General features: G+C 40.8%; 1 protein-coding gene across 22 annotated transcripts in view; it reads left to right on the top strand.

Annotated features, from left to right (window-relative positions):
• RHBDD1 (rhomboid domain containing 1) overlaps positions 1-25,344 on the top strand; it is a 179,380-nt gene that overhangs the window by 68,125 nt on the left and 85,911 nt on the right. For 15 of the 22 annotated variants that reach the window (XR_011969002.1, XR_011969003.1, XR_011969001.1 and 12 more), the window contains 2 exons: positions 5,413-5,514; positions 23,859-23,947. Coding sequence is in view for 13 of the 22 variants with exons in the window: in XM_072618045.1 (XP_072474146.1) it covers positions 5,413-5,514; positions 23,859-23,947 (191 nt within the window). In the remaining 9 variants the exon portion in view is untranslated. The remainder of the gene's footprint in view (positions 1-5,412; positions 5,515-23,858; positions 23,948-25,344) is intronic. The other 7 variants (XR_011969009.1, XM_072618057.1, XM_072618055.1 and 4 more) reach the window with 1 other exon arrangement.

Here is a 25,344-nt window from a genome sequence, read left to right on the forward strand (position 1 = left end):
TTTAAGGATTTAAGTATTAGGTGATTTGCTTATCACTGGAATATGCCTTGTATAAAACAGTCTGTCTTCTGTGAAGGATTCCATAAACACCCTTGGATTTTTCTTAACATTTCCTGATGGCAGTACAGCTTTAAACAATAACGCCAGTCATATTCAGGGACTACCCAAATCATCAGTTAGGGCACCACAGGGTTTTACAAGATCAAGTGTAGTTTCCTTCTTGGCAAAACTTGGTTCACACGCTCAGGGCCTAAATCCCAAGGAAACAAGATCCTTTCCGTAGAGATATGGGAAATGGTTACAGTCACATCCACACAGATTATAGTATTGTAGTTGGATGTGGAAAGCATGGGAACACCTGTTTTGGCATATTAACTTTAAAGCCTTCTGCCTCGCTGCAGCAGTTTTATAGATCTGCCCAGAGAAACTATAAACGTTCATTTAAAATTCACAAAATTCCACTCCGGTGTCTCTCTGAGCGCCCCGCGTATCATTGCTGTGGAGTGTCTGCGGTGTGTTGATTATATACTGTTTAATGGACTTTACATCAATTACACATTGATTGTTTCAGAAGACACCAGGGCTGTTGTGCCTGGCATGATCTTCTCAGACCTCTACTTCTCTGTCTGGGGTTAGGTAAACCTATGCTCTGCTGATGAGGGTAACATTCTTAATGTTCTTCTTAGCTTTCTGAGATAATGTCTTCAAAACTCTTCACTCTTTTTCACGATGCCTAGGAGTTCACTTTTGATCTGGATTTCATAGTTTCTACGTGCTGGTCTTATTAGTTTACTCTTCCAAGGTTTGGGGAGTGGAATGGGAGACAAGGGAAGAAAAAAAATCCACAAAAGAATAAAGACAGTTAAAGTAGGGTGATGTTTTTTTGGAGGGGAGGATACCAAATGAACCTTTCAGACATCAATCAATCAATGAATAAGCATTTATCAAACTCTTTCTATGGGCTAGAAAAGCAAAACAGTCCCTACCCTTAAGGTTCACTCCTCCTCTCCTAATTTTACAGACCAAGAAACTGAGTCCTGGAAAAGGGAAGGAACTTTCCACCTCAGTCCCTTCACATTCTAATTCTGTGACTTCTGTGATATCCCTGACATTGTTTAGATATATCTAAGCTTTATTTGATGCTAATAGTCCAGATAGCAGCACACGTAGGTGGATGCTATCGCACACAACATCCTGGAGTCAGGAAGACCTGAGTTCAAATGCAGCCTCAGACTTAGTCAACTGTGTGATCCTGAGCAAGTCACTCAACCTCTGTTTGCCTCAATTTCCAGAACTGTTAAAACAAGGATGAAAACAGTACCTGCCTCCCAGAGTTGTCATGAGTCTCAAACGAAACATTTGTAAAGTGCTTAGCACAGTATCTGGTACGTTGTAGGTGCTGTATAAATGCTTCTTATCTTCCCCTCTTTTCTCAGCATGCCATCGGAATGTTGTTCCTTTGGATAAAATTAATCCATTTTTTGATGACGCATTTTACAGTGTTGTTTTCAATCCTCACCTAGTTGGGGCAAAAGGGTGGGCTGTCTGTAATGGTAAATCACCAGCTGCTCCTAGTAGGCAGACCAAGATTGACTTGTCCATTGTTGTGTTATCTTTTGTATACATTTTTATCTGTCACAGTGTTGGTTGCTGAATCACAGTCTTTAAAAGCAATATAGGAAGTCATTGAAAAGGGGGCACATTGGGCAGAACTAGTTCAGGGATTCAGACTTGTGGCTAGTGACACCAAATGCATTTGATGCCTTTCCTGCTTCCAGAGCCCCCATAGAGCACGTGCTTAGTACTGTGTTTCCAGATACAGCCATTATATGTCATGTGGGTGATTTTTCTCTCATTTGATTTTTTAAATCCTTTTTTTTCATCCTTTGAAAATAACTAACAAATCAAGCATTTCCATAGTAAAAGAGAAAAAAGATTATCCACGAAAATGAGTCTGTTCTATATGGTTTTCTTTGCTTTTTAAGTATAGGATAATTTCAACTTTCAAGACTTTCCTTGTCTGTGATTCCTTCTGACAGTTTTCTTTGTATTTAAAATAAATGTTTCAATGACATTCTTCTTTAATTTGGTTTTTAATTTTTTAATTTTTCTTATTCTTATATCACCTCTTTCTCCCTCCTTTCCCACATTCTCCAAACTGGAAAAAAAACACATGAAACTCTTGTTTAAAAAAGGAAAAAAAATACACATACATACATACATATACACACACATACATATACATACACAGATACATACATACATAAGTAGATAGTAAAGCAAAACAAATTCCCACAATAGCCATCTCCAGAAACTGATGTGCTGTTTCGCATCCTCGTTCTGTCACTGCCCTATTAGCATGTAAGTAGCATGCTTATCACTGGTCCTCTGGAATTATGGTTAGTTACTGAATTGACCACGGTTGTTAAGTCTTTCAAAGTCATTTGTCTTTACACTACTTTTCTGCTTACTTCACTCTGCATCAATTCATGCAAGTCCTGCCTTCTTCATCGTTTCTTATGGAACAGTTGTGTTCCATTACATTCATATACCATAATCTCTTCGGGCATTCTCTAATGTATAAGGAACCCCTTAGTTTCTGGTCTTTGCCACTTCACAAATATTTTTTGTACATATGGATTCATCCCTTCTTTCTTTGATCTCTTTGGAGTGTACCTAAACCATTTTCCTAATGTTGCTCATCTCATCAGCTCATCGTAGAACAATGCCTAGGCTGCCATCCATTCATCTAGGCCTGTGCCAGCAGGGCTATGTTGCATTCTTACTAGCCTCTTGTGTTGGTGGTGGTTTTAAGGACTTGGGTTGTAATTCATCCCGACTTTTGTTGTTTAATGTTACGTATGCATCTTAGAAACACAGAATTACAGATTTAGAGCAAGAAGGGGCCTCACAGGTCATGTTGTCCACTTCCCATTTTATAGATGAGACTGAACAGTAGAAAGATTAAGATTCAGCCACAAACCTGAATCCCTGCACTATTTTTGTCCATTTTCCCTTCTTTTCAGTAACTTACTATATTGCCTTTAAAAACTATGATTCGTTAATCAACACTGAGTGTGCTCAGACCTTAATAAGTATGCATAATAGATAAAACAGCAAACAGACCCATCACTACCTCTGCCCACTATGACCAGCTAATGTCTCACAACACCCAAGGTTTTAGTCAAGGGCTAGGATTTGAACCTGTGCCTCTGACTCCAAATACAACATTCTTTCCATCTTTACACTGCCTCCCTGTAAATAGTGCTCACAAAACTGCACGTCCCAGGCTTTGAGCCTTGTAGAATTGTTCTTGAATGTTAGAGACCAAAGAAAACTGGAAAGGGGTTTTCTCTAAGCCCCTCCTTTTACAGATGGAGAAACTGAGACCCAGAGAGGGTAAAGTGACTTGCCCATGGTTATGCAGCTAGTAGTTATCAGAGACATAGACATAGACCCAGATCTTTTCAGACTCCAAGTCCATTCTACAGTGCTGCCTGGAATAGTGGGGGAGGGGGAGATGTAATTCTGTGAATGAGCTATGGTTTAAAAGAAAAAACAAAGAACTGTTTTCCCCAAAATACCTTTGGCATGATGGCAAGATGTATTTCCTGCTTTTTAGAGACCTAAGTATTGATTTTAGGCATTTCTTTCTTGTATTCCCTCAGCATAATGTAAATACATGACCTAAGAGGGGTAATACATTAATTTTTCATCCCGCTTTGTTTGAAGCAAAAGAAGTAAAAGCCCTTTTGTAAGATACTTACAAGAGGCCCAAGAATTTCCAACAATCTCTCTGCTTGTGAAAATTTTTCCCTTGGCTGAATATTTTCACCTCATAACAGTAGCACATGGTCATGTTATGCCAGACTCGATCCAACTCCTCTTTCATTTCATATTAACTTTCTAGAAGTGATGTGAAAAATAGTCATTCATGTGGCATCTAAAAATGTTTGTTGTCTCTAGTAATAACAGATGGTCGAATATTTTTCACATGCCGGGCTGCCTTTCTTACACCGCAGTGCAATGTGGAAGCCATCACTGGGTCTTTCAAATACTCTCCCTCCCCATGTGCGGTACAGTTGTCCTGGACGAGAGTGTATCAGGTGAAGATTTGCTGATTTCTTCTGGTCTCGGGCCTTGGAATTACAGCAAGGATGACCAGACTGTAGTTAGTGCCTTTGTTCTATTGTAGCTGTTAATGGCATCCCCTTGTTTTAAAGGGAGAGTGTGTTTAGATGCCTGATGATCGCGTTTATTTCCCCGATAAGTCATTAAATAAGTGATTAAATGCTCAGAAGTGTACCACAGAGATATGGAATCCCTGGTGAGTCATACCAGAAGGGCTGTTTTCCCCCTAAAGAATTTCACTGAATCTTTAACATCTGTTTCAGAATTAAATGGTTGACTTTGTTATTCATTTTTGATGTCATTTTATTTACCTATCACTTTCATTTTGTTTGGGGGGTAAGGGGGATTTAATATCAGGAACTACAGAGAGAAGGAAGAGTCCAGTTCAGTGTGAGTGATTAAGGCCTTTCTCAGGGGTGTTACTTTAGAATAATTGTACGGACTGCCAATTTTTCTAACCCAAACAAAACATGTTACCTGTGTCCATTGGCATGTCCAAGGTCATGTAATCTTCTTGAGCCAGCTCAGGTAATTTTCTTCAGGTCAGGCTATAGCACAGAGGGGCCAAGTCAGTTTGTAAGTAGCTTCTTCTCCCATATAAAGTAGAAATCTGCAGGTAACCCAGAAGCTCTTTGACCGTGACTTTTTTATGCTTCTAGTAATAAATAGCTATATTTTGGGTCCAGATCTTGCTTTTGCTAACTTTTGGGGGACTTAATATAAGCTTGAAGGGGTCCACCTTTGTTACATTCCCTACCTGAGGGGATCAATATATGCGTTCCCTCCTTTGGGAGAGATGCCCTCTTCTCTCCTGGGACTCTTTTTCATGTCTGCCCATCATGTTCCACCCATGTTCTACACACCTTTCTCTCCATTTTACTGCTTGGAAGCACAGAGGCTGTCTCGTGATTATCTTTGGTTCTTCCCAGGTGCTGATTCTCCTAGCTGGTATTGCATCTCTGATGATACCCTTTATATCCCTTTCCCTAAATAATTCTTCATTAGTAATGTGTCCTAGCCTATTCATACATACCACACTTCCCCATTGTCCTTTGGGTGACATGCAGTTTTAATTCCTTCCAATTCATGGAGACTATAGTGTTCGTTCTGTGACTTGCAGCCGTACGTCATCACTAGAAGAAAGAATTGATGTTCACAAGCTACAGCTTTGTTTCAGGGAGAAAAGAAGTCATTCCAAGCAGTGAGCAACTTTCCAAAGGTAATCTAAGCCATATTCTTCTTCCTACTCCATTCTAGTCACAGTTCCTTATCTCCCTACAGTGCCTCTCTACCCACCATGCCAGGCTGCCTCTCTAGAAATAACCTCATCTTGACAATAACTCCTATTTCTCTAGGACTCTCAAGGCTTTTAAAGATCTCGAGGTAGGTAATGTATGTTGTCGGCTTCATTTTATGGAGGAGGAAGCTCAGGCCAAGAGGGACCAAGAGACCTTCTCAAAGTCACTTCTCTGTTAAGCCGCATGACTGGGGATTTTGACTCAAACTCTCCAACTCCCAAGGTAGCAGCTTTCTATCCACTGGAACTTGCTGCCTCCCAAGATTGTGGACCCATTCCCGATTTCTTCCAGTGCTGCTGTGGTCAGCATTCTTTAAGTTGTCAGACTCTTGGTATTTCACATTACTTTAGTCTGTAGCCAGGACCAGCTGTCTTGGAGTTGCTGCTGTTTCTTAGCTTTTGCCTAGAATCCTGAAACTGCAGCCCTTTTAATCTAACTGAAAAGGCCCTTTCAGGTCTTGCCTGAGCTGGACTGAGCGATTAGCATTCTTCTGCTGATGACTTTGATAGGAATGAGTTATGAAGAGCAAAATAAACCACTTCCAGTTAACTGCCTGGGCCTTTTACCTTATGCCTCTTCTCTTATTTTGTATAGTAAGGCTCCATTCTTAATGAGATCATTTATCCTGCATATGCAATGAGATGGTCTCCTGGTAATACATTTTCACTTTGAGAGCTGAGCCTTAGAGAGGCAGCCTCTTCAAGCTGCTGAAAGAATTAGCCTTTTAACTGAGGGGGGACCTTTGTAACTTGTCATAGCTTTCATTCACATATCGAGTTTCTGATTTTTAAGGATGTCACTAATGAGAGAAGGAACACTTTACATAACTGCATGGCTCAACTTTGCTTATAGCCCCTTAGCAATAGTGAATATTAATCCAGGGTAGGGGGATGGGAGAACACGCTGGTTTGGTTTGGGAGTTTTGTTTGGTTCAGTTTTGATAGCTACAGTCAATCCACAGTTAAATAAAAGTACAAAAGGAGGCTGGACTGGCTTGATAGCTCATCATTTTCTTAATATATTTGCAAATCTCATTCAACTCCTTGCAGATATTCATCTCATGAATATCTCCTTATCTCAAACTTACTCTTATTAGTTGCCATGTTGCTCAAGACCTAACCAGACCTCTTTGCTCATACATAGGTAGAATAATTGCTAGACTGAGGAGCATAATTTAAGGGCTAATGAGAAAAATCCTTTACTTCAAAATATTCCTATTGGCCTATTGCCTACCGGTGGGGACTCAGATTTGTCCTTTATAAAACTTCAGATTAAGGGTATTGGGGGAAGGAAAAGAGACAGATGGAGCTACTTTCTATTTTATTTTAGAAGGCCATTCACAGAGTGGAGGAAACTCTAGAGGCCATTCAGCTGTAGCCCCTGTTATGATATAGACAATGCTGGCAAGTGGTTGGCTATCCATTTTCTCCATCTTCAGTCTAAAACTGCCTCTATCCAGCCTCCAGCCATTGGTCCTAATTCTCTCCTCTAGGGCAAGCAGAAGAACTCCAATCCCTCTTCCCAGCGACAACCCTTCAAGCCACAATAGTCTGGTGTTCCCCATCATTCAGCTTTTCTACAGGCTAAAAATATACCCATTTCCTTCAGTCAGTTCTTATTTGTCATGGTTTCAAGACCCTTTAAAGACCCTACATTTGTCCTTTCCCCCTCAAGTGCTCGTGGGTCTGAGATAATTGGTAAGAAATATTTAATTAAGTCTGTAGGTATTCATTAAGTTGCATCTTGGTGTCTGGCCTTAGATTCAAAGAAATGAAATAAGAAAGAAAAGACATCTTCACTTTGTCTGAAGAGCTTTCCCTGTGCTTGGAGAGGCAAGTCTAAAATGCATAAAACCATTAGAAAATGGTATAAGAAAGTGTAGAATTGAGGGTTCTAGCTGACATGAAGTTATTTCTGACACCATGCCTAAATTTGCATCTTCGTAGCAACAGAAATGGCTGGAAATACAGTGGGACACAGGGCGTGGTGAGTAGAGGGACTCTGGATGAGGATTGGGGCAAATAATTCAAGTTTTGTTTCTAAAGGAGGTTTTACAGCAGTGTAAAGGCTGGAGAAGTGCTTGAGCTTCATGTGAAAAAGGAGATTATGAAGGTGATTGGGTGTGGGGTGAGGTGGTGGGGAGGTGACCAGCATTTGATTTTATGAAGGTCCAGAATTGAATCTCAGGTAGAGAAGTTTGGGGGAACTTGAGGAAAAGTTGAAGGAGAACAATTCATCTGATGAAAAAGGGCTTAATCTGAATGAGAAAAAAGACTGAGGAGAAGGAAATTTCAAGGAGAAGATGATTGATCCAGAAAGGCAAATAAAAACAAAGTAAACTGGTAAAACAAAATTTGTAGTGATACAAGGTGGGAAGGTGTGAAGGATGTACTTAGAAAGTGAGTTGGAAATCCCCACAGGCAGTTTGAAAGACAGAGCTAAGGCTCATGGAAAATGGAGAATTTTTGGTGACTTGAATTGACTATTTGTATGTCTGCTGTAGTTTTTAAAATTAATTTTTTTAATGGACATACATTTATTTTCTTTCTCTCTTACCTTTCAGCCACCCTAAAGTAAAACCTACATAAAAAATGTGAATAGTTAAACAAAAAATTCTCACATTGTCTACTCCCAAAGATGTATGTGTCTCATTCTCCGTATTAGTCTATCACTTCTCTTTCAGGAGATGAGCAGAATTCTGTGTCATTGGTTCTCTAGAACTGTGGTTGATCAGAGTTCTTAAGTCTCAAAGTCATTTGTTTTATTATTTATTTGTATTATTATTATTATATTATTATGTTAATATATATTTATTATTTTTAATAAATTGTTCTCCTGCTCATGCTCACTTCAGTCTGCATCACTTCATACAGCGTTTCCTTCTCTGAAACCATCCCCTTCACTGTTTTCATGGCACAGTAACATTCCATTACTTTTACACACCATAATTTGCTCAGCTATTCCCTGATGGATAGGCACCCCCTGTTTCCAGTTCTTTGTCACAACAAAAAGAATTGCTATAAATGTTTTTGTACATATAGGACCTTTTCAAATAGAGACTGCTCAGGATGTTAAGAGTTCTAAAGCAGGTATGGGGAACCTTTGACCCCAAAGCCACAAGTGGTGACCTTTAACTGAATCCAAACTTCACAGAACAAATCTCCTTAATAAAAGGATTTGTTCTATAAAATTTGGATTCAGTCAAAAGGCCATACCCAAGGACCTAGAAGGCCACATGTGGCCTGTGAAAAACTTCTAGGGGATGCCTCTCCACCATCCAGGTTATAAGAAACCATAAAACATTCCTGGGAATCCAGAAGCCAAATTATAATGGAAAGACAAAGTAGGAAAAGGGTTTGAAGTGAAAACGAAAGAAACTCTTCCCTGGTGAAACCACATAAGGAGTATTGTTCACATTTCTGGACCCCACATTTAGGCAGGACATTTACACACTGGAGGGAATCCAGGAAAGGGTATCTGGGATGATAAAGGACCTTGAGCCCATGCCCTATGAAGACCATTGGAAGAAACTGGGCATAATTGGTTCAAAGAAAAGAAGATTCAGAGGGAGTATGACAGGTGTCCCCAAGAATTTCAAGGACTATCTAGAGTCAAAGGAAAAATTAGGCTTGTTCTCTTTGGCATCAGAGGGCAAAACTGGAAATATGAAGTGAAAGTTTCAAAGGAACAAATCTAGGCTTGATATCTGGTTTCCTTAATGATTAAAGATGCCCAGAAGTAGAATGAGATGCCCTCAGAGGAAGTAGGTTTCTCACATCTTTGAGTGACCACATTTTTTTCCAAAATTTTTTTTAACATTTTAAAAGTTTTGAGTTCCAAATTCTATCCCTCCCTCCCTCCATCTCCTTCTCCCTCCCTGAGACGATGAACAAACGGATATAGGTCATACTTGTGCAATTATGTAAAGCATTTACATATTAGTCATTTTATACAAGAAGATTCAAAAAAAATGAAAGTAAGTGAAAAATATCATGCTTCAGTCTGTATTCAGACAATATCAACTCTTCCTCTGGAGGAGGATAGTATGCTTCATCATTAGTTTTTTGGGATTGTCTTGGATGGATCTTTGTATTGCTGAGCAGAGCTAAGTCATTCATAGTTCTTCGTTAAACAATGTTGCTGTTACTGTGTACAACGTTCTCCTGCTTCTGTTCACTTCACTATGCATGAGTATGTGTGAGTCTTTGGGTTTTTCTGAAATCATTCTGCTTGTCATTTCTTATAGCACAATAATATTCCATTACAATCATATGCCGTAGCATGTTTAGTCATTCCCCAATTGATGGGCATCCCTTTGATTTCCAATTCTTAGCCACCACAGAAAGAGCTGCTATAAATATTTTTGTACAAAGAAGTCCTTTTCCCTTTTACATATGGGTGACCACTTTTTGTATATGTTCTCATGGGGAATTTTTGGGAGAATGAGTTGGATTATATGGCTACTAACGGTGTTTTTCCTAAAATGTGGTATCCAGATTCAGTTTAATTAGGACAGAATTCATCAGAACCTTTGCCTCTGTAGTTCTAGATACTTTGTTTGAATGCAGTTTTTTGTCGTATCACACTGATGACTCATACTTAGTTTCGCAGTCAGTTAAAACCTCAGGAATCTTTTTTAAATAGTTTTTTATTTTTTTTTCCAATTTACATGTCAAGACAATTTTTAGCATGTATTTTTACAAGATTTTGAAATCCAAATTTTTCTCCCTCCTCTGTCCTCTTTCTAAAATGGTAGGCAATTTGATATAGGTTATGCATGCACTCTCATGCAAAATGTATTTCCATATTAGTCATAGTTGTGAAAGAAGGAACAGATCAAAAGAAAAAATATAAAGAAAGAATAAAATAAGTGGAAAAAGTGTGCTTCGATCTACATTCAGAGTCCATCAGTTCTTTATCTGGATATGGATAGCATTTTCCTTTGTGAGTCTTTTGTCCTGTTCTTAGAATGTTGTGTTGCTCAGAAGAGCTGAATCATTTATAGCTGATCATCACACAGTGTTGCTGATAACGTGTACAGTGTTTTCCTGGTTCTGCTCACTTCACTTTGTATCAGTTCATACAAATCTTTCCAGGTTTTACTGAAATCTACTTGTCTATCATTTCTTATTGCACAGTAGTATTACATTACATTCATGTACCATAGGTGGTGCAGTGGATAGAACACCAGTGCAGGAGTCAGGAGGACCTGAGTTCAAATCTCACCTCAGACACTTGATACTCACTAGCTGTGAGACCTTGGGCAAGTCACAAACCCCAATTGCCTCATCCTGGGTCATCTCCAGTCATCCTGTTGAATATCTGGTCACTGGATTGGGATGGCTCTGGAGGAGAAGTGAGGCTGGTGACCTGCACAGCCCTCCCTCACTCAGAACAAAGTCAAATGCAAGTCATGTCATTATTCCTCTGATGGCATGGTCTTCTTTGGCAACGAAGGGTGAGCACACACATACCACAGCTTGTTCAGCCATTCCCCAACTGGTGGAGATCACCTCAGTTTCCAGTATTTTGCCACCACGAACAAGACTCCTATAAATATTTTTATATATGTAGCTCTTTTTCCCTTTCTTATGAACTCTTTGGAATATAGACCTAGTAGTATTGCTGGATCAAAGGGTATGCACAGTTTGGTTACCCTTTGGGTATAGTTCCAAATTGCTCTCCAGAATGGTTGAATCATTTCACAACTCCACCAACAATACATTAGTGTCCCAACTTTCCCGCATCCTTACCAACATTTTTCATTTTCCTCTTTTGTCATATTAGCCAATCCAATAGGTGTGAGGTGATACCACAGATTTGTTTTTATTTGCGTTTCTCTAATTGAAAGTGATTTAAAGGGAGCCAAGATGGCGGAGTAGAAAGACGCACATACACATAGCTCCGAACCCACAACCCATAGAATGGCTACAGGGAAATAACTCACAGCGAATTCTGCACCCAGAGGCCACGGAATATTGGAGCGAGGGAGATTTCTGTTCCCGAGAGACCTGCAAACCTCTCACGGGGGGTCCTTCGCGCTGCGGACTGGGCGCCGGGACTGGGAACTGAGTGCAGCCCTGCAGCGGCCACGGCACCGAGAGGAAAAGATCCGAGCGGGCTTCAGAGACGGGATCTCCAGCAGCCACGCGGGTCCCTCCACCCACAGAGGGACCTGCAAACCTCTTTCCAAAGGTCCATTGCACTGCAGACGTGGAGCCCAGCCCAGACCTGCAGCGGCCGCAGCCGTGGCACCAAGAGATACAGATCCGAGCAGGCTTCAGGGACAGGATCTCCAGCAGCCACACAAGTCCCTCCACCCACAGGTGACGGGGGTCTGTGAGAGAGTCTCTTTGGCGGGTCGAGAGGGGAGTGGGGTGCCCCCACAACTCAGGCCCCCCCGGGAGATAGAAGCTGAGAGGCGGCTGCAGACAGGGGCTCCCCAAGCGGGCAGGAGCCTGGATCCATTGTGGAAGGTCTGTGCATAAACCCCCTGAGGGAACTGAGCCTGAGAGGCGGCCCTGCCCTGACCTGACCACCTGAACTTAATCTCACACTGAATAGCAGCCCTGCCACCGCCAAAAGCCCTAAGGCTGGAAGCAGCATTTGAATCTCAGACCCCAAATGCTGGCTGGAAGGATCAGGAGGCGAGGTGGGTGTGAGGAGAATATTCAGAGGTCAAGTCACTGGCTGGGAAAATGCCCAGAAAAGGGAAAAGAAATAAGACTATAGAAGACTACTTTCTTGGAGAAGAGGCATTTCCTCCCTTCCTTTCTGATGAGGAAGAACAATGCTTACCATCAGGCAAAGACACAGAAATCAAGGCTTCTGTGTCCCAGCCCACCCAATGGGCTCAGGCCATGGAAGAGCTCAAAAAGAATTTTGAAAATCAAGTTAGAGAGATGGAGGAAAAACTGGGAAGAGAAATGAGAGAGATGAAAGAAAAGCATGAAAAGCAGATCAGCTCCCTGCTAAAGGAGACCCAAAAAAATGTTGAAGAAATTAACACCTTGAAAACTAGCCTAACTCAATTGGCAAAAGAGGTTCAAAAAGCCAATGAGGAGAAGAATGCTTTCAAAAGCAGAATTAGCCAAATGGAAAAGGAGATTCAAAAGCTCACTGAAGAAAATAGTTCTTTAAAAATTAAAATGGCACAGATGGAGGCTAATGACTTTTTTCAAAACCAAGAAATCACAGAACAAAGACAGAAGAATGGAAAAATGGAAGATAATGTGAAATATCTCATTGGAAAAACAACAGACCTGGAAAATAGATCCAGGAGAGACAATTTAAAAATTCTGGGACTACCTGAAAGCCATGATCAAAAGAAGAGCCTAGACATCATCTTTCATGAAATTATCAAGGAAAACTGCCCTGAGATTCTAGAACCAGAGGGCAAAATAAATATTCAAGGAATCCACAGAACACCGCCTGAAAGAGATCCAAAAATAGAAACTCCTAGGAACATTGTGGCCAAATTCCAGAGTTCCCAGGTCAAGGAGAAAATATTGCAAGCAGCTAGAAAGAAACAATTCAAGTATTGTGGAAATACAATCAGGATAACACAAGATCTAGCAGCCTCTACATTAAGGGATCGAAGGGCATGGAATAGGATATTCCAGAAGTCAAAGGAACTAGGACTAAAACCACGAATCACCTACCCAGCAAAACTGAGTATAATACTTCAGGGGAAAAATTGGTCTTTCAATGAAATAGAGGATTTTCAAGTATTCTTGATGAAAAGACCAGAGCTGAAAAGAAAATTTGACTTTCAAACACAAGAATGAAGAGAACCGTGAAAAGGTGAACAGCAAAGAGAAGTCATAAGGGACTTACTAAAGCTGAACTGTTTACATTCCTGCATGGAAAGACAATATTTGTAACTCTTGAAACATTTCAGTATCTGGGTACTGGGTGGGTGTACACACACACACATGCGCACACGCACACATACATAGAGAGAGAGTGCACAGAGTGAATTGAAGAGGATGGGATCATATCTTAAAAAAAAAATGAAATCAAGCAGTGAGAAAGAAATATATTGGGAGGAGAAAGGGAGAAATTGAATGGAGCAAATTATCTCTCATAAAAGAGGCAAGCAAAAGACTCATTAGTGGAGGGATAATAAGGGGAGGTGAGAGAAAAACATGAAGTCTACTCTCATCACATTCCACTAAAGGAAAGAATAAAATGCACACTCATTTTGGTAGGAAAACCTATCTTACAATACAGGAAAGTGGGGGATAAGGGGACAAGCAGGGTGGGGGGGATGATGGAAGGGAGGGCATGGGGAGGAGAGGCAATTCGAGGTTGACACTCATGGGGAGGGATAGCATCAAAAGAGAATGGAAGTAATGGGGGACAGGATAGGATGGAGGGAAATATAGTTAGTCCTATACAACACAACTATTATGGAAGTCATTTGCAAAACTACACAGATTTGGCCTATATTGAATTGCTTGCCTTCCAAAGGGAAGGGGTGGAGAGGGAGGGAGGTAAAGAAGTTGGAACTCAAAGTGTTAGGATCATCTGTCGAGTAATGTTCTTGCCACTAGGAAATAAGAAATACAGGTAAAGGGGTATAGAAAGCTATCTGGCCCTACAGGACAAACGAGAAGACGGAGACAAGGGCAGAGAGGGATGATAGAAGAGAGAGCAGATTGGTCATAGGGGTAATTAGAATGCTTGGTGTTTGGGGGGGGAGGGGATAAAAGGGGAGAAAATTTGTAACCCAAAATTTTGTGAAAATGAATGTTAAAAGTTAAATAAATAAATTTAATTAAAAAAAAAAAAGAAAGTGATTTAAAGCACTTCTTCATATGCCTATAGATAGCTTTGATTTCTCTATCTGAAACTGTCTGTTCATATCCTTTGACCATTTATCATTTGGGGAATGGCTTGTATTCTTATAAATTTGACTCATTTCTCTATATATTGGAGAAATGAGACCTTTCTCAGAGATACTTGCTATATTTTTCCCAGCTTTTTGCTTTCCTTCTAATCTTGGTTGCATTGGTTTTGTTTGAGCTAAAGCTTTTTAATTTAATATAATCAAAATTATCTGTTTTGCATTTCATAATGCTTGCTATGTTTTATTTGGTCATGAACTTGTAACGCAACTCAGGAATCTTTTTAAGATAAGCTGATGTCTAGCAATACCTCCCTCATCTTGTTTTTTGTGAAGTTGATTTTTTTAAACTTATGTAAGACTTTATATTTATCCTAATTAAATTTCCTCCGATTAGATTTGACTCAGCATAGTACTGTTGAGATCTTTTTAGTTTCTGATTTAATTCCTGATTTTCTTCCTCTCAGTCTGATATCCCACCATCTTTGTGACAGTCTACACATTGGGGTAATCATGACATCAAATTTGTTATCCAAGTCATTGATAATTGATTGGTTTTATTGGTTACTTTCTTAGATGCCTTTCATGAACTGCTGTGTTTGGCAGGGCATAAACTTCCCCCTGTAAACAAACTCAGAAACACTTGAGGGCTGACCTATATAATTGGACTTGTACTGAAAGCCTGACTGGCCTTTGTGGTGCTCTGGAATAGGGTGTCACGCTCACCTCTGTCCATTTATGAAGCACTGGGGTAGGACATCAGTGGAATCATTACATTTTAATGGGACAGCTGAGTCAAATTCTTTCTAATGGCATCTGAGAGCAGTCTTTAATGGGAAGCTATGGAGAAATAGACATAGGGAACAGGTCAAGCCTAGATGGTTGAGCCTAGGGAGACAAGGACATCCAGGTATGGGGAGTATGATGGGAAAAGGACAAGGAGGATTAGAGGGAACGAAAGGATAAATAAACACTGAGAAGGAAAGTGAGAGGGGCCACCCATGACAAAACCTGATACCTGCACAATTTTTCCTAGCCCTGGCCCTGCACATGTGAGAAACACACCCAAATACTATGTGTGGAAAATCTTACTTCCTTTCTATTTTACTCCTTTCCACTCCTTACCTTGCTGTTATTGATTTATTCTGTTGCCACAGATAATAATCTAGCTTTGATTTTGTTAGTGATTTTTTGGCATTCTATAGAAAATTATATACTTTTAGCATTCAAGGAAAGTTCCAAATTGATCATTTTGGAGGGTAATCTGATCTGATTTCTTTATAATTTTCTTCAGCAAAATGCAAGAATTTTATTTAATAAGGTGATGAAGGGGGGAAACCCACTTAAATCTGATCAATATTACTCCCTATTATAGTTTGTATTTTTGATGCTAAAATAATATTTATTTGGGGTCTCTATGCAGTCTAAATTTTTATAATGCTTTTCTAGAATACAAAGAAATATAACCACACTCATATATGGTTTTCAAAATCATTCACCTGCTCATCACCTAAATGTTCGGTCAGATTTGTTTGAAGGAAGGGAAGGAGTAGAAATTCATAGCTAAGTTATTGATCCTAACCAAGGACCTTGTGGGTGAGAAGGAGGGGCTGTTATGAATTGGAGGATGTGGAGAGTAACCGGGAGTGGTGTTTATTTTTCTAGTGTAAAGCACTAACTTGAATTCAGTAATAGAGTAAAAAGCCAAACATCTGATGTACCTTGTAACCACCCTTCATAAAAAATGTTATTAAAATCATGTCAGTGTAAAAAAAAGTACAAGAGAAATATTCCCTTTTTCATAAACAGACCAAGTGCTTCATGTTAGAGACAGCATCTCTCCAAATCTCCCTACTCGAATATCTTCTTGCCCCATGCAGGTCCTTAGAATGCTGGTCTCCTCCCTTGTTCAGTCCTTTCAGGCATGTCCAACTCTTTGGGGTTTTCTTGGCAGAAATACTGGAGTGGTTTGCCATTTCCTTCTCTAACTCATTTTACAGATGAGGAAACTGAGGCAGCATCCCAGGTCTACTCTGCAACTGATTTTATGACCTGGGCAGAGGAGGGAGAGACAGGAGAGACAAAGATGGAGACACATAGCATCACTACTCTAGGTATGCTGTGACACTGGATTTATTTGAGGCTCCTGCCCATGATTTTCTACTTATGGAGTTTCTAAATATACCTAGGGTTGCAGAAACACAATTAAACTGTTCCCCTTACATTCTCAAATCAGCAGAGCATGAGAAAAGTTCTGATAGGGATGTTCTCAAATGTGTGGTTTTTCCCCAAAAGTACTATTGGTATGCGACAGCCCCACAATATGGGCTCTTCTTGATCAGAAATGAGTACCCTTATTGGATACAACCCCAATATCTGATCAATCATTCAGCCACGTATTTGTCTGCTAGCCTGGGCCCAGTCTTTAAGCACCCAATAGTGCTTAAACTCAGTGGGTGAGTTCCTCTGCCTATGTCCTTCTGGTTGTGTTTGTCCTTTGTTTTTGAAGAGGATATGACATCAGGAAAAGGATGGTGACTTGACTTGCAGTTGACTTTGATTTGAGTGAGGGAGGGCTGTGTAAGGGCACCAGCCTCATTTTCTTCTCCTGAGCCATGTGGGTCCAGTGGCCTGATATTGATCAGGATGACTGGAGAGGGCCCAGGATGTCAGGATCTATGTCTTTCTATAGTACACAAGAATTATGCAGTGTCCAGATATTTGACCTGATTTTGTGAGGAAGAAGTAATTTTCTTACCCTTTGGGAGTACATCACCTATCACAGGACATTAGGTACCTTTCTGTGAACCAAAGGAGTTAGTTTGCTAAATGACTACCAGTGGTGTGAAAAAAGTTGACGTCTCTCCATGGAAGAGTGTTATTTCTTCCTCACTACTAGGGTCAGTCTGTCCAGTCTCCTCCTCCCAGATATTCAATTTTGATGGCTATCATATTCCTCAGTCTTCTTTTGTGTTTTTGCTTGCAGCCTTTTAAGCTGATAGTTCAGATGGTAAGACTTTTTAAATTGTCGAAATGTAATAGTTACTCAAAATCATTATGTTTGAAGATGACCTGAGACTCTTTGTCATTGACTTGACTTTTCCACCATAGATAGATGACTTCAGCTTCTAAAAAATTATTTATAGAGTTTAATTTAATTTTGCTAAATTGTATTAAACTTTGATTTCTAAATAAGGCTCAAGATGAAGCACTTGGTTTGCTTATGAAAAAGGAAATATTTCTCCACTTTTTTACATTGATATAATATTAATAATTTTCTGTGAAGGGTGGTTACATGGTACATCAGATGTGCGTGTTGTTTTTTTTTTTTTACTCTGTTATTAAATTCAAGTTCAGTGCTTTTACACTATAAAAATAAACACCACTCCTGGTTGATTCTCCACATCCGCCAATTCATAACAATTCCTCCCTCTCTCTTTCCTTTTCTTCTCTGAAAATAGTATTGGGGTTTCATCCAGCTTAAACAAACAATTTATTAAATTCCTCTGGAAAAACTGAGGGCCAAAGAATACCAGGTTTCATGCTGTTCTCCTTAGGAAGTGATGTGCTAAGTGTGTGATTCCCAGAACTCTTTCACTAAGGGGCTTATGCCGCCCAATGTATTTAAAAAAGGGAGCGAGTCTCTTTACTGAACCTTCAGGTATGCTGTGGGAGGTATGTGGTAAGCGCTTAACAATGCTTTGTAATTTAATCGTATATTTGAAGAACTGATTGTTCTCTTAACTGTCTTTCTTCCTACATCTGTATTTATGCGTCTGAGAGTTTGTTTTTTTCCAACTATGAAGACTTGACTGGATAATGGGAATAAATATTGATCCGCCATGCTTCAGATTCTCTACCCCCTTTCTCCCGCTTCTGAAAACTTGTGATTGTCCCATTTCTCTCCAAATTAAGCTCCTTCCCTGTTGACCAAACTGTTCTTTATAGGTATCATTCCTATTGTCACATTCCACATCTGGTAAAAATAACTTCAGTAATCCTTCATGTACTGTTTCAGATACTATGGGAAAGCCTGTGGGTAGAAACTTAGTCCTTTTCGCATTTCAGAGGGCTGTAGAACTTAGCTCCAGGAGAGTTTTTAAAGACAGCTAGCATAACCCCTTCAATTTACAGATGTGGAAAACTGATGAGATTTCAAACCCAGGTCCAGTGACCCCAGATCTATTCCCTCTTCTACACCACACATTTGTTGACTGTGTATTCTGTAATCTATCAGTGAATCAATAAACATTTATTAAGATCCAAGTGTGTATGAGGTGACTAGCACTTCTGATGTGGGGACCTGCTGAGCCCTTCTCAGGGCTGCTTATCCACCTTTGGTGTCCACCTTCACCCAACTCTCACCTTTGGCTCCAAGAAACTAGTGCATGTGTAACAAACACACCTCAATAAAACTCCCACCTCACACAGGCTAAACCAAGTTGAAGGGAACTCGTAGGCCTCCGACCCATCGGTGAGTGAGAGGGATCTCTACCCCAAGCATGTGAAGACTTCCCTTGGCAAGTGAGTGGGTGAGAACCATTTGTTCCCATGGCTTTGAGGGTGGCTGAAGCAGCCACTGTGGAGCATTTAGATCTTGGTCAGACAGCAAAGACGCCAAGGTCATGCTAAGACATTGTCAGTTGTCCTAAATTTTGTCCTGTCACTGGACTTCAGTAACTCTGGAAGAGTGAGGCTGATGACTCATGCCACTTTCCCCTCACTTAATCTAATTCTCATGCAAAACATCACTCTGTGATGTCATAGGTCCTTTTAAAAAATGAAGGACCATGACACTAAAAGCCTCCCATGTGCCAGGCATTGTGCTAAGCATTAGGGATACAAAAAAGAAGAAAAAGACCATCCCTGCCCTCAGGGAGTTCACAATCTTACTGGGAAATGTGGGAAGTGTCTTTCTTGTTTGTTTGTGTTGCAAATTGATTGATGGGGATTGTAGCGTGGTTCATTGTGTTTGGAGTAAGAGATATATAAATTAATAAATAAAAATGAAACTTACTGAAATATAAAAGAGAGAGAGAATCTGGGTTTGAGCCCTTGGATGAGTCCCTTGACCTCTTGGGGCTTCACTTTTCTTATCTGTAAAATGAGGGGACTGGATCAGATGACCCCTAAGGTTCCTTTCTACTCAGAATTTACAGTTCTGTAACACAGTTTGGTTCTGCCTAGCACCAACCTTTAGAAAATCCTCAAAGTGCTAAGATTTTACTGAGCCCTGCTATCTGTCTCAAATATCTTTGTGATCAAAATGGGACTTCAAGCAGTCCCAAACATAAGCCTACTGCTGTCAGAGATTTTCTCTCTAAATGGGGCCACCCAAATTCTGCTACAATATTCCCTGTGGTTATTCCCCGCCTTGAGTAGTTTTTCTACCACCATACACACTCAGCGAGCTGATTTGGGTGCCCAGACTATTTTCCTTTGCTGTGTAGAAACATTGGGTTTTAAGCTACATTCAGGGTCACAGGATCATAGATTTTGAGCTTCAAAGGAATTTGGAGGTTAAATAGCCCAAGTCATCTTATTTCAAAGGTAAGGAAACTCTGAGGCCTCCTATGGTTAAGTGACTTGCCCAAGGTCACATAGAAAATAACTGTCAAGGCCAAGATTCTAAACGCCGTCTTCAAACTCCAAACCATTATTCTTTTTTCTCTCGGACTGAACATCATAATGTGATTTCTTTAACCTGCATGTGCTTTTATTCTCCATCCAAGTTCATGAACCCACTCCCTCAGTCTTCAAAGCATACCTTCCTTCTTTGACTTTTTCCTTCTCTCCCTCTTTCCCTATCCCTTTGGCTCCTATAGTTACCGACAAAGCAAGGTCCTTTCCAGTTTAGTTCACAGGAACAAGCCACCTGTCCCTCCTCTGGCTCTAGGTCTGACCTGGGATTCTTGATTTACCGTGAATTAGTGCTATCCTCCCTCCTTTGGTATTTCACCCAGTCAACATCGTTGAATTATCCTCCCCTTTTGGGTACAGAGCCTAGGAAATGAAGGCTTCTGTACCCTGAACTCCTCTTCCTCATCTCTTCCCTCTGCTTAGTATTGTGATAACAGGGTTTTGAGCAATTTTCAGGTGACTTGTCTTTGACCAAGTAATGCGTAATGTTTTCTTTGTGTTAAATCATTGTGCTAGCTGATTTATTTTCTCCAAATATTTCCATTTTTATCTTCCCTCTTTATCACTCCTCCCTCCTTCCAGTCCCTGGTTTCTACTAGTCAGTCTAGCATTTAGTAAGTGGCAATACAAAAAACCAGTCCTGGTACTCTTAGATCTTTTATGTTATTGAAAAACATCTAGGTGAATACAACACACATACACACACACATACACACACACACGTCAGTACAAGGTAATGGGGGGGGGGGGTGACACACTGCAGCCTGGGGGTAGAGTCCTGTGGAATTCTGGTAGCACTTGAGCTGTACTTTGAAGGGAATCTGGAATTTTAGCAGGCAGAGGGGAGGAGAAAGCATAAAGGGGAAGTATACAGTTTTATAAGTATATAAGGAGACAGCCCGTGCACATAGGTGGAACGTGTGGTCAAGCAACACCAACTTGGCCAATTTGACTGGAATAAAGGGTGGATAACTGAGTTACATGCTGAAGCCAAATTGTGAAGTGTTTTGAGCATCCCCCTTTCATCTTAAAAGGCAGTACGGAGCCGCGGGAGTTTTCTTTGAGCAGGCAAGAGACAGAACCAGGCTTTGATTTAGGAATATCACTCTGGCAGCTGTTTGGAGGCTGGATTAAAGAGAGGGGAGGCTTGGGACAGGAAGAGTAATCATCACTAAGAGGTGATGAAGGCCTCAACAAAGGTATCAAACATGGTGACTGTGGGGAGTGACAAGGAGTTGGAAGTAGAAACTGAGATTTAGCATCTGATTGGATATATGCAATAAGGAAGAGTGAAGAGTTGAGGGTAGCTTTGATGTTGTGAGCGTGAGTGATTAGAAGGATGGCGACATCCTTAACAGAAATAGCAACATTTGGGGGAAAAGATAAGAGTTCTTTTGTGGACATGTTGGGAATTGATATCCTTGGGATATTTGGTTTGAAATGTACAGTTGACAATTAGTGATAGTGGACTGGAATTCAGGAGGGTTCCCATATGTTTTCGGGCTCAATATATGGATCTGAGGAATGTTAGAATAATGGTGATCAGTCAGTCCCTGAAAGCTGATGAGATGACTGAGAGAATGTTGGGAGAAAAGAAAAGGACCCCCGGAGGAAGCATTGGGGTGTGCCCACTGGGAGAAGGAAGGACATGTGTAATGGTGAAAGGAATCTGAGAAGGAGTGGTCAGCCAGGTAGGAAGAGAGCCAAGAGAAAGCAGTTCTGTTCCCTGAAAACCCAGGAAATAGAGAACAGCCGGGGGACATGGTAACCAGCAGCAATGTTGCTGGATTTGGCGATTGAGAGACATCAGAAGCTCCTGCCACTCCATTGCCCTCTTGCGTGTTTATGGACTCTGACAACATTCCTATATGCTCCTCTTTTGTGTCTGATAAGTTCATGTACTACAAAACAGGTATAGCATACCTATGGTAATTTGGGAGGTAGCACAATGATTGACCAATGTGACCAGAACTTGAGGACTTCTCGAAATTTTTCAACATTTTCTTTTCTGCCTTGTACACAAAATTGGGCCTTCTGCTAAATGTCAGTGGTGTGCATTTATAGCAATGGATCAGAAAAGTTTTTCTTTTTTTTAATTCTTCCATCTCTTTTCTTGTCTTTTGGCAAATGCCCTGATTTGTTTTATTCAACAAGTAATTTATTAGGCTCTGGAGATGCTACCATAGAGGATAACTGCTCAATTAAGAAATGTCATGATGGTTCTAGGGCATAGTTCTAGACATCTAGAGCATAGTTGAGGGAGATAGGATGTCCATAATAATCATAATGATGATATTTTACTGATTTTTGTCCTTATGAAAATACTGTGGAATAGGAGACAATTGCATTTTATGGCTATGTCCATGAAATAAGCAGAGAACGGCATAGGACACTTTTCAGTAGATTCTGCGAGAACTGTTCAGAGATACTTTTCCTTTTCTCACTGTTCTTGCCTACCACATTTATGTTCTCTTTCCTTCCCCAAACACATTTAAAACACGGTGAAAGCCATGGTTGGACGGAAGACTTAAAAAAACTATTGAACGCTTGGGAGGTGGAGGAAGTGGACTTCTCTGAACACAAGCTTCTGGAAAGAGTTGACCAAATGCTACCATGGTGGCTATGACCAGTCAAACTGTTGAAATTATTCCACTCTCCCCAAAGCTACTGTTTGAATATTTTTGAGAGTAAAGAAAGTTGGGAAACCATTGAGAAAGGCTCAGATATCTTGAGCTCTGGAAACCTGAGCTGCAGTGGGTTATGCTGATCATGTATCTGCGTTGTTTGACATTAATTGGATAAGTATGGAAGTGGAGGACCAGTAGGATGCTTAAGAGGGTTGAACCTGTTTATAGCCTGGAGAAAGAAAGAAAGAAAGAAGGAAGGGAAAGGAAGGGGAGGGAAGGGAAGGGAAGGGAAGGAGAAGGAAGATTTTGAAATATTATATGACATATTTGATAGATGTAACAAAGATGAAGTTGACAGGACTTGGCAACAGATTGGGAGATCAGGTATGGAGTGTGTATGGAGGGGTAGAAGGGTGGCTGTCTAGGATGACCCTTAAGTTCTAAGTGTAGGAAGATGGTAGTACTATTGGGAAGTTAAGAAGGGGGAGAGTTTAGGTGGAAAGATAATGAGTTCAGTCATCAAGTTTAAAATCTCTAGGAGACAGTCTTCAAGAGCTGCCTACAATCCTGAGGGCTGTGACTTGCCTAGGGTCCCACAGCTATCAAGTGTTAGAAGGGCTTGGTTTCTAAGAATACAGGAGGAAATTTAAATGCCTTATCAAACCCTAGTTTCAGTATCATTTTCAGCTTTAAATTGTAGTGAAGGCCTGGCAGATGTAGACCCAGACTGGTTTCTGTTTGGAAATGGGGGAGGGAATCACATTCTTCTTTTTTTTTTTACTCTCCATGCACTGCTTTCAGAACTCCCTGATGTGCACACATGTAGCAGTCATCAGTGCTTTGAAAACAAATAAGATAACCCATCCCTCCCATTGGCAGGCCGAGGCAGCATTCAGCCCTGAGCGGAGCAAACTGACTTCATGTGACTGCAGGGAGAAGACATACTGGATCAGGATGAAAGCCCAGTGATTGACTGGAGCAGACTTGTAGCTTTTTATCTCTGCCGAAGGATCCGCATCAATCCTTGCAACCCAGCCAGCTCCTCTGCCCTCCCCATTCCTGCCCCCCCACCCCAACCCCACGCCTTGGCTTGGTCTGGGTGTTTCCATTTCAGCATGTTGTGATTCATCTAGCATTAAAAGAAAAACAGAAAGGTGGGAAATGTTGTTCTTTGGACCGCCCAGCACAGAAGGCATCCTAGGGAACAAAGGCTACAAACTGGGAGTAATTGACGTGCCTCGGGATAGCGAGAGGACAGAATGTGTCTAATCAGCAGCAGTACAAACACTGACAAAAGCTTTCCTTTCCTTCTAGCACTTCCTTTGCTGGGCATCTGGCGGGCATTATCGTTGGACTGATGTACACGGTGGGGCCTCTGCAGAGGATCATGCAAGCGTGTGCAGGTACCGAGCACACATCTCTGGCCAGACTTGCTGCTGAACGCCTGCGTTCCTTTGAAAGGGGGCACAAGCAGACCCTTGGGTTCCCTACCTGCCCAGTTGTTCTACAGCTAAAAAGAAATCCACCCCAGCCCACACCCTGCAAGCACAAAAGTAAAAGAGCTGCTGCCTTTTAATGTTCCTTAAGCAGCTCCAAGGGGCAAAGCTGCAAATTGGAGTTTCAAGTCTCCTGTTTTCCAGGTAGAGGGATGAAAATGTAAATTCTCAGCCTTGGAGCTACCTTAGGAACCTCTGAGATGTTCTGGAAAATGGCAGGTGCTGAGGGTCTTTATGGGCCCATTTTAAGGATGGGGACAGACTTGGGATTTCATTGGTATAAGACACTCCTGGGTGAGGAAATTCCTCTCTCTGTCAATTCAGGTCAGCACCCTTGCTCCAACTTAATCATCTTAAAGAATTATATAAAGATGAAAGGAAGGGGAAAACCCAGCATTAACTGAGTGCTTATAAATGCACCTAGGATGCTGCAGTGCAGAAAACCCAGAATTTATTAAGGGCCTACTATGTGTCAAGCCACTCTGCCATGCACTTTATAAATATTATCTTATTTGATCCTCATGGTAACCCTGGGAGGTAGGTGCCATAATTATCTCCATCACATAATTGAGGAAACTGTGGCAAATAAAGGTTAAATGACTTGCCCAGGGTAACCTAGCTAGAAAATTCCTGAGGTTATGTTTAAACTTAGGTCTTCCTGACCCCAGGACCAGTGCTCTATAGCAGCTAATAGGGTTCAAAGGCAGAATTCAAATCCAGGTCTTCCAGCTGTAAGGCCAAAACTCTAGCCCCTGGACTTCATTGCCTCCATTTAATATTATACAAATTGCCCATGAGCATGTCTGTCCTGAAATGGAATGAAAAGCCAGCTCCTTAGAATTTGGGGATTTAGAATTGGGGTCTTTAGAATTCCTGCATGATAGAGATTTGCTCAGGCTAAGGACAAAACAAACAAAGTTGGAAGTTATATTTACCCACAATTATCATATTTTTATTTTCAATGAATCCCCCTCCCATTTTGGAAAATAGGAAATTTTCTCCCTTTCCGTTTAGAATATATATTAATTGCATTTAGAGCATTTAAAGAAACTATTATCTTAAAAAGTTGACTTACAGGAAATATGAAAGTACTCTCTTTGAGAGTACTTTACCTTTTCTTGATCTATAAATAACTAGGTTTCACAGGTTTTATTTATGATTATTTACAAAAAGTATTCGTAATAGCAGAAAGTTTTCAGACCATCCATTGTCTCTTTTAATGTTGGGTTGGTTTCCCTTTGCTTGGAGGCCCTGCAGCCCAACCATGATACATTCAGGGGTCTAATATTTGCTTGTTGCACTAT

Source organism: Notamacropus eugenii, chromosome 6 (genome assembly GCF_028372415.1).
Source record: "Notamacropus eugenii isolate mMacEug1 chromosome 6, mMacEug1.pri_v2, whole genome shotgun sequence".
Classification (NCBI taxonomy): Eukaryota; Metazoa; Chordata; class Mammalia; order Diprotodontia; family Macropodidae; genus Notamacropus; species Notamacropus eugenii.